Raw genomic sequence first — 10,135 nt, forward strand, 5'->3', positions numbered from 1 at the left:
AGCAGGGAAGATGCGCTTTTAATGCCAAGGGACATCACAGCTGGCCGGTCTGATAGCCGGCGTGTCAAACCCGACACTCGCAAAATACAGAGGTAATACACGTCATGGGTCAAGGAACTCTGTGCCGGCTCCCGGGAAGCGCTGGCTGCTGCTTCGTCCTGCGATAGGGACAGGCTGGTGCGCGGCTACAACCCTCCTCTCCAAGCTGGGACAGCTCTGACAACAAAGCAAAAAGGCATGAAGTACAGAAGTGCACTTCTGTCGTGCTGCACATCCACCGGTCCCCTCCTCACCTCTGAGGAACGCCCAGCTGCGGTTCTGCAGCTGCTGGTGTCGTCTCTTGCCTACGTTCTTCCCAGCCTTTGGTAGGTCTGTTCAACCTGGATCGGTCTCTGGTGACCCGAATCTCGACCTCAGAGTGAAACAAACAACCAAAACTCTAATCAGTCTTTTTCGTTCATCACAAAAGGAGTTCTGTTACGCTCACCGGGTCTTCATCGTAGAAGCAGGTGCAGAGTAAACAACACAGCTGGCTAGCCAGAAAGAGACACTTCCCTCCACGCTACCACAGGGAACAGGAGAAGGGTGAAAACTAAGGGTGGCAACAGTTGCTTGCTGTCGTTGAATTTTAATAATTTAAAAGATTAAACTCTTGTAAAACCCAGTGTATGTAAAATGCTTCTGGGAGCCAGCCTACTTATTTAACCAATGGTAAAAATAATTTCGGAAAAAAAAAAAAAAAAAGCCACCACCCATACTGCAGCTCGCTTTTATGACCTGTAGGCCTTACCCAGTGAAATACTGCAATGAGATACATAAATTCTCAGGATTTTTTCCTATTTTTTTGAACACTGGAACAACTATGCGTGCTGCAATTTAGTCTCCTGATAATGGGGCATGACTTTTTGTTTTCCTTTATGAACCATTTCGATAATTGAAAACTACTGCTTTTTAGATGAAAGAAGAAAAGTCTGCTTAAATCACCAAGCTGCACACACCCCCAATTAGAACAAAGAAAAAGTTACCTTCTCTCTTAACTTTGCCAATCTTTTTTCTTCTTGTTTCTCTGTCTCTTTAGCGTGTTTCTGTAAAACCCTTAGTTCCAGTTTATGTAGATCCTGAAACATAATGAGTGGAAAAGCAAACTTCTCTTTGGAAGTAAAACAAATGATACAAAAATACACATGCAGCCTTTTTACAACTTTTTTTTTTTTCTTGTTTTGAAATTATCATAATAGTAAAGTTTCACTAGCTACATGTGATAGCTTGTCCTGCACAAAGACATTATAGTTACATGGCTTGAAAAAACCCCCCAGCAGTTTAAGCTATTTATAAAACTTTAGTGTGAATACAGATAATAATATCAGTTCTCCAGTAATTGCATTTACACTGGTATGGGATCTGACTTTACCTAACAGGTACTGAAACCCGCAGGATATTCAAACAACTCTTTCTATCTCCTATCTGAATACAACACTCAGGTCCTCTGACATCTTCTTAGGCAACACAGCCCAAGCAGTTTTTCCCAAGTAAATTATTTACTGAAGAAATAAAACCACTTCTATATAGATAAGGAAATATGAGCTTGAGTAATCCTGCAGAATTTAGATATTGAAGAAAATGAGCATCTTTGTTTAAAATCAAGTTTCATACTGTTTGTCTGCAATAGATGCTGTTACTTGTATCGATAATGGATTTACATTAATGAAATTTGGATTTTAAAACCTGTTTAACTGATTATATTGTAGGAGGAAGTCACAAATTTAAAACAACAACATGCAAAAATGGAGATGAAATTACGCACAGGTCCTTGAAACTTAGAAATTTCTTGTGCAGCAATTTGCTTCCTTTCCTCCTTTTCAGTTTCCTCTCTCGTCTCATTTTCAAGCTTTTCAAGTTCCTCCTTTACTTTTTTTTGCAAGGTATTCCTTTCCAACAGTAACTTCAAGTGGCTTTGGCACTCTTGTTGCTTTTTCTCTTCTAGTTTTAGTTGTGATGCTTGATCCATTGCAAATGCTACTACTTGCTGTTTCTTCCAGACTTCAACTGCTGCTTGTTTTCTTTTTCTTTCTTCTGCTTTTTGCTTCTGAGCTTCTTCACGCTGTAGCCATCTTTCCTTGAGCATTTTTTCTGATTTCTCTTTCTCCTTCAAGTTTCTTTCTTTTTCTTGCTGTTGCTTTTCTTTCCACTTTTTAATTGACTACAAGAGACCATAAGGAAAAAAATCCAAGGTTTCCATGAAAATCTTACACATTCACATTGATTCAGTCTGATGAAGACTTATGTTCCAAGGACACACACTACGCAGAGGAATTAAAAGTCTGTTGAAGGCAAAACTTAAAGCCAAGAAGTACCTATATCTGTTTTCTCACTTTATTTTTTCTATTTTATGGATCACACAAGCAGGTTTAACAGATGTCTGCTAAAACTGTTTCAGATATAGTAATCGTAATAACTCTGGGTAGTTATGAATGTCGATATAATACGCTTTTTTAAATGCAAACATATTACAGTTCTTACTTTTTTTCCAATTAACCCACTGTTTTATAGTAGTTCTTATGTCAGTATATCTTTTACTACTGGATAGTTCTTGAGGGAATCATAATTCTGTATGACAGTCTGTTGTATGTGTATTGCTTATAGGTGGGACAGACATTCTTAGGGACAAATGTAACAGGAAGACAGGATCACTTACAGCTCTGGGCTTGGCACCTAACCTGCTAATCACTGACATCAAAAGCATTTATAATATACTTTGGCAATACACATCCCACTTCTCTGTGTTGTTAGCTCTATCCTTGTTTGTAATTATATTTTAAAGACAAATACTTTGGCAAGTTTGGGATGCTAAAGACCTCAGTTATATACCATCAACTGTAAGAGAAATCTGCCTAGCACTACTACCAGAGAGGCAGATACAAAAATAAGACAGTATGCATTTTGAAAATAAGTACTTTTCCTTAAATCTCCGAAAGCCCTAGAGGGGTTATTTTACCTCTTTCTTTCTTTCATGTAAAATTACAAATTCTTGATACCATTTGTCATGCTGTTCTATATCTTCTTTTGTTCTTCCATTGAGATACTCAAGGGCTTCATCCATGTAAGACAGCCTTCCTCTGTATTTTGTCCGTATCTTCAGAAAATTTTGATGATCATAATCATCCCAGCCTCCTTGCCGCCCTCCTGTTCGCTGAAGAAATCTTTCAAACTCTATTACTTCTTTGGGTAGATGATTTTCCAGTGTTTTATCAACTGTGACCCTGGCTGATGGTAATTTCAAAACTTTTTCTGCTGTTGAGCTCCCTAATACCCACAGTTCCACTTTTCTCTCAAAGAGACTGAGCTCATTAATGGCAGCTTTTTCCTCTTTCAAAAGCTGTTGATATCTGAAAAGAGACAAGCACTGAAATGTAAGAAAAAAAACCCCCAGTATTCATTGTCCATTCACCAAAAATGAATTTTGTAATTGTTCAATGCCACACAAAAGCTATTCTTCAAAGATTAAGAACTGAAGTGGTAACAGCACAGTTGTAATGATCCGATAATAAAGCACTACACAATGAGAATTAAGTTACCCTTTTACTGAAAGAACACATTTATGGCATGCATACAATTAACTCAATCCCCTCCTGACACCAGTGGAGAGAAAAGGAACCCCCCCAAACCGGCTTAGACAACACAACAGCAACAACAAAACCCCTACAATCTAATCTCTTCTTCAGCCTTTCCCTAGAAAGGTTATTCATAGGCAAATTGTTGTTACATTGGAATGCTGCAATATCTGTATAAACAGCCTCCCTAAAAGGCAGCTTACCAAGATTCTAACGCTGATAGCTTGTGCTTTGATATACATACCATGGGAATCACTACCAAAAGAGTAAATCATAAGAACAGTTTGCTAGATTAATGCAAAGTTTTCATTGTGTCTTATGAAAGCACTTTTTCTAGTAGCTGAAGCATAGATAAACATACATTTGCCTCTGTTCCTCTTTAAAAGCATTGATTGCATTTTCAATTTCTTCCATCATTTCCTTGATCTTGTCAACAACTAAAAAAGGAAAAGAAGAAAAGATTATTTAACTTAAGAAGTCTACAGTATTTATCAGCACTATCCAGAAATGCAGGACATGTGGAGACTTTCAGGACACATATTTCAGTGTACAAAAAAGCATGCATTTCCATCTCGCACAGCCTTAAAAGAGAAACTCTTATTTATTCAAAAGGTGTGTTTAAGAAGTGACTTAGGTAACTGGATGCAAATCCCGATATAAATGTTTATTTCCATTAAAGAAGTCTCATCTTGACTGAGCTTCAACTGATTCCCAGAATAAGACAGCCTTATCCTAGAGTTCCACGTTTGTTTTTTATAACAATACAGTTAGTGACTTAAGCACACTCGACTCTAGTTTATACCAGACTGTAGCAATCCTATTGAACCTGCAGGCCACTGCTTTTACAAAGCTGACAAAGAAACATCAAAGTAAGACTTAGTCCTGTGCTGTCAGCGTGCTGTAGTCCTGACTTTAAGAGGGTACTGCTGCCGTCCAGGGAAGATCTATTTTGCACTGGTAGAAAATCCATCCATTAGATTACATTATATTATTAGATTAGAATCTGTTTTACATCAGCACAACATCTCTATGGACACACTGAATGTGTAGTTTAAATAACCTGTATTTTAGTAAAGTTATATAATCTAAACCTCTTATTTCAGCTTTCATGCCTTGTTAGTTCTTAGTATCTTCACTGACAGTTTAAGAAGATGATTTTTTTTAGATAAAACACTGAATAAATGAAATGGGATGCATTTTATCCAGCATCAGCAAGCCCTCAGCTAGTAGGAAGGCCTCTACCTGAGCTCTGCAAAATAGTAGATACCACATGACAATGGTTCTTTCAGAGCCTATTTCCCTAAAGCTTTAAAACATCCAAACTGAACAAACTGCTGCAATATTTTCTGTAGAATATTCCAATTTACATTTCAAATCATGTGGTGGCTAGAAATGAGTTCCGTGAAGAACCTACCCTGTGACCTCTTACCAGATCAAAGGGAGTTACAGGGTAGTAGAATACCAACTTTGTTTTACGTAAGGCAAATGTTACAGATCGGAAATCTAGCTTTCAACAGCCTCAAGGAACAAACACACACCACTTGTAAGATAAAGTGAGTTTCTGATAACACAGAACTGCAAAGTCTTTCACCATTTCTTAGGTTTCTGCAATTTCTAGGTTTAGTCTTCCCTTTCCAGATTCCTGCAAAATCATAAAGACTGGAGGAGTGTCCCAACTCTGCAGGAGAAAGACAACTATGCAAGAAATCTGTCTGTAGAGGAAAATGTTTTTAAATCTGACATCATGACTTACACTCTGGTGTAGGCTTCACATCTTTTAATTGTTGCTGAAGTCTCTTCACACTGTTCTGTATTTTTAATAGCTGCTGCAGGATTTTAGCTTCTGTTAAACAAAATAAAGTGCTGATAATTCTACGTTTCTTTTGCATTAAATTCAATACAAGAACAAGAGCAATGAAGTGTCCAAAATAAACCAGGGGTTTGATCTAAGCAGGGACAAAATTCTGTTTGATGATAAGAAACTGCCATAATAGTGAACATTTTAACTGGTAACTGCATGTAGCTGACCATGCAGTTAACAGTTAAAATGCTTAGTATTTTAGAGGGGAGATTGCTAAAGGGAAGCTTGGAGAATATTGCCTATGCAGGTGATAGCTTCTAGGGTTTTGAGGCAAACTTTGACTTAGGCTTCAAAACACTCATTTATGAAGAGAAAACAAACTTTGAAAGTGTATATGAATGTACTACTTCAGTAAGATTAATTAATTTGTTGTGTTAAATAGAGAAGAATCAATGTTTTCTTGTCCTCCAAGTATGTGTGGACTTATTTGCATTGTTACCACTTGGTTCCTCATGAGACCATACAGTACTGAAGAGGATGAAGTTCTGGATACACCTTAGATACTAAGGAGCTGTATCTTCTATCCTAAAAGATTTGGATTAAGGAAGGTATAAGGAAGGTACACATTCCTGCTGAGACCACAGAAAATCTAAAAGCACACAGATCATGCTGAAAGACCTGAATGCAGTAAATGGGAATTGGGGGCTGTTGTACACTTTTGCATCTTTTAGGATATACTCCTTCACATCTGACATGTAGTGCCTGACACTTCACATGACTGTCCTCTTTATTATCTCATAGCATCATCTCCATCCATATTCCATGCTCCCTTCTTAATCATGGAAAAAATTCTGAACTTACTAGCTTAGTCATTCCTCAGAAACATTTATATTTCTTAAGGACTGCAAGATGCAAAGGATATTCTAAGATTCCTTAAATAAAAAATGTACATCAGAACACATGCAAATTTGTAAGATAAGGATACTTTTAATTGTTTCTACATTCCTTTCCTTTCTTCAACTTATTTTGATCTATATCAGATGGCATAGCATGATTTATGTGATTACTTTTGAAAGCATTCAAGTACTGTAAGTAAAGAGAGTAACTTTTTTTTCTTGAGTTACATTGTCATCTGTAAGTGGAACAGATACTGTAGGACTGTGTAACATCTCACAGCACTGTCTGAACTAGGAATATTCAAAAACTCAAAAACTGCAAACACAGAACAGTTTAAAAGTATATTTAAAGGCAGCAATCAGTATGTGAATGCTGAGGTAAGAATATTTTTATTGTACCTTAGCTGGACTACATTATATTTTGCAGTATACACCCAAAATTGATTCAAAGTTTTTTTAACACTACCTTTTCACCACAGTCATTTTACATTGAAGATTAAAAGAAAACAGTTAATAACATAGGGGGCCCAAAATTTTTATGCTCCTGAATTTTGCAAGTGAATTGTGTGTTTATAAGCACATGGTGAAACACTACACTTACTAGGATCTATCTTCCACCTAACTCATCTCTCTGTACTACCGATTTTTAAACCATTTACAAAAACAACACCATATAAAAGGGGGGGGGGAAAAAAAACCAAACAAGCCCAAATAAAACCCCACTTACTTTCTGTTTTCCTGCTGACAGTCATGCTGTGTTCCAGTTCCTCTAGTAATCTGTATTCTACCCTGAAATCACTCTTCCTATTATAAAGGTGTCCATTTCTGTCTTTTTCTATATTTGCAAGCCTAGGAAGAAAGGGTGCCACACTGAGTAAGGCACAAACACTTAGCAAAGCCCCAAGGTTTTCCAAGGTTATTGTGCAGCCAAGGCTGTGTTAACAGGAATATCTTAGATTTTATACAAATCCATGGTTTGTTCCTACAACTGTTTTCAAAGAAAATCTTTCTGCAGCTATAACACTACACACCACTCAAGCACTTGAACAAGAGAAAGAAATTAACAGGGAAATCACCTCACTGGCAAGCAGGGGTTTACGCACTGAAATTCTATGTGCATGCTTATTCTCTGGAAGCCTATGAGGATTTTCCCTGGAAACGTGCAGGCAGACAGGCTGTATTAATGCAGTGGCACACCTAGATGGAGCCCCAGCACAGACAACACTAGAGAGGGACGCTGAGCCTCAGTTAAATGGGATGCCTCATTTCAAGCTGCCTGATCAAGAACATTACCCAGCAGTCAAATTTTGAGCCACAACCCAGGATCCAGGGTAATCAAGATGAATTCGATTCAGTCACATAGTGTAAAACACTGCTGTGAGATTTAAGTACCCTGTTTAATCAGGATTCACAACTGCAAACCTCTCCTTCAGTCAGATGGCTACCTTAGCTATTCCCCATAAAGCCCACCTGTTTGAGAAGAAATCTCCCTGTTCTTTCACATGCCAGTGTAGTTGTAATCAGCACTTGGTCAAGACGTGGGGAAACAGATTTAAATCACTTCTGTGCCTCAGCTGTCTTGACCCCTTGTTTTCCGAAACAGTGGCCTAGATATTTTAGATGAAGTCTTTCAATATTCTGCTACTGCAATTCCCCTTTTGTTGGGATGTCTTAAGGGCTTTAGGTGCTTCGAGGATCAGCACAGCTAAGTAGGAAAACTGAGAACTCAATTGTGCCACACACACACTTCCTTTTCTTTGCACCTAAGAGTATCAGTTCTTACTAAAGAACATGACTGGCCTAAGTCCAAATGGTAATTGGAACAACGGGACATTTTGGAGGTCATAAGCCTATCCTGAACTTCTGTAACAACCACAATAATTTGAGCTCCTGAAAAGGAAACTGTTATCCTATAGACTTCATTACCATATATTCTTAATTTGAACCTCGAGTTATTGTTACCTCCAGAACAGAACGAAAACATGATGAAGTGTTTAACTTACTGAGCTTTTAGCTTTTCTGCAGTTCTTATGAATTCAACTTTCTTAGCTCGTTCAGCTTTCATCTTCCAGCTCTGAAATTGTCGGCCAGCACCTGCAGTACTGGAACAGCTCTCATTCTGTAGATAACAAAATCAGCTGTTATTTACAACCAGGTTTGTTTGTTTTTTGTTTTTTGTTTTTTTTTTTTTTTTTTAATGCTCGTTGGTTACTTTCAAGCAAACAACACCACAGAGCAGAGTTCGCTTTTCTACTGCCGCGATTCAAGTAATTTTAAGCGAAAACTGGAGCGAGGCACCGGCGCACACACAGAAATGCCCTGCTCAGCAGAGACACGCCGGTTCCGCCACAGCGGCGCGGTGTCGCGGGCTGCGGACCCGCGGCCAGCCCCACACGCCCGCGCAGCCCCGGGGCTCCTCCGGGAGGCTCGGCCCCGCCGGGCCCGGGTGCCGGCGGCCTTTACCTGCAGCCGCCCGGCCGCCGCCGCCAGCGCCGGGGCCAGCGCGGCCATGTTGCCGCCGGCCCGCTGAGGGGAAGGGCGGCCGCGCCTCTCGCTGACTCCATTTAACTCTTTTCTTCCCTTCATCTGCTGCCGGAGGGCTCTTCTTATTGGCCTTGGTTTCAGTTATGTGGGGATTCAAGGGTTTGGAGTGATTGCTTCTTTCAGGAAAACTGGGATATACCCACATTATCCTGTCACAATCTAAAGAGTTCCACATTATTCAATAAATTTAGGGGGGGGGGGGGGCTCAAGATCTTGTTTCTCACTCATGTGTGCGAATCAAACTTTCAAATGAGTTGCCACTTAGCATTTCTGTGGAATAGAAATAACATTCATGCAGTGGCTTTCCTGCTAAAGAGATTTTTGGAACCGGTGTTTTGCCAGCTGCTGGACACAAACACATCCACAGATGCTGCCCAAAGGACTATGCTGAAGACATTTTGTTGCCTAATTGATGTTTTTAAGAGCACTTTCCAGACACATTTTTCCTCTTTCTATTTTATGACTATACTTGTTCTCTTTGTATTTGCTGAATAGGAATTGAAAGGAGAACATTTCAAACCTGAAAATATTCTTCAGCATAAAATAAAGAGGATTGTTCTCACAGACTGCTACCTGAAAGGCTTGTAGAAGTATTCTCTTCACAGCAGTGTTTCAAAGTCTTTTTTGTCTTGTCCTTCACTATTGGATGTAAGAGAAAAAAGTAAGTTGTGTTAGCATTTGCTTTCTGTTGGTGACTGTCAGGCCTTCCAAGTTCCCTGTTACTACGAGCAGCAAATTGGTCACTGGTCAGGGACTACTCCACAGGAAGCACCTGTTTTCAGAAAGTGCTTTAATAAGGTGTCTCCACTCATAGTGTAACTCAGGTGTGTTCAGTAGTTCACCAGTTTCTGGATGGTGAATCTCTAGGACTATTTTACTTTACTTGTGAGTTACTCAAAATCCTGAGGACTTTACACAGTTGTTCTGGAAACTATATGCGGGGATATTTCAGCTGTTGGAGCATAGTTAGGCTTGGTTACTTCTGGCTTTGGGCACCAGGGATTCGCACATCAAGTTGTGATGCTGGTATAAAGATGAACCTTGGGTTTCAGCTGTGCCAGGACATTACTGCATTCCCTCTACAGAGCAGAACTCATTTCAGCCAGGATATGCCTGCAGTGGGTTCATTTTGACTGGGCACCAGGACTCCACAAAGATGCTCCATCACTTGTTCAGGACTTGTGCAGGATAGGGGAAGAAAATAAGATGAAAAACTCATTGGTTGACATCAAGGCAAAGGCCACACTGGGAAGCAAAAAGATTTATTCTCTAATTGCTCTTAG

The 10,135-nt window shown here is 39.4% G+C and overlaps 1 protein-coding gene across 1 annotated transcript; it reads right to left on the reverse strand.

The window, feature by feature from the left end:
• Window positions 1-34: 34 nt before the first annotated feature.
• CCDC112 (coiled-coil domain containing 112) lies at window positions 35-8,829 on the reverse strand. The gene is made up of 10 exons (XM_082301183.1): window positions 8,772-8,829; window positions 8,312-8,427; window positions 7,036-7,157; window positions 5,365-5,454; window positions 3,973-4,048; window positions 2,996-3,386; window positions 1,805-2,200; window positions 1,026-1,118; window positions 294-412; window positions 35-216 (listed from the first exon to the last, which is right to left on the reverse strand). The coding sequence occupies exons 1-10, from the start codon at window positions 8,817-8,819 to the stop codon at window positions 186-188; spliced, it is 1,482 nt and encodes a 493-aa protein (XP_082157309.1). The 5' UTR covers window positions 8,820-8,829; the 3' UTR covers window positions 35-185.
• Between the last annotated feature and the right edge of the window lie 1,306 nt (window positions 8,830-10,135).

This window comes from Coloeus monedula, assembly GCF_965178545.1.
Source record: "Coloeus monedula genome assembly, chromosome: Z".
Lineage (NCBI taxonomy): Eukaryota > Metazoa > Chordata > Aves > Passeriformes > Corvidae > Coloeus > Coloeus monedula.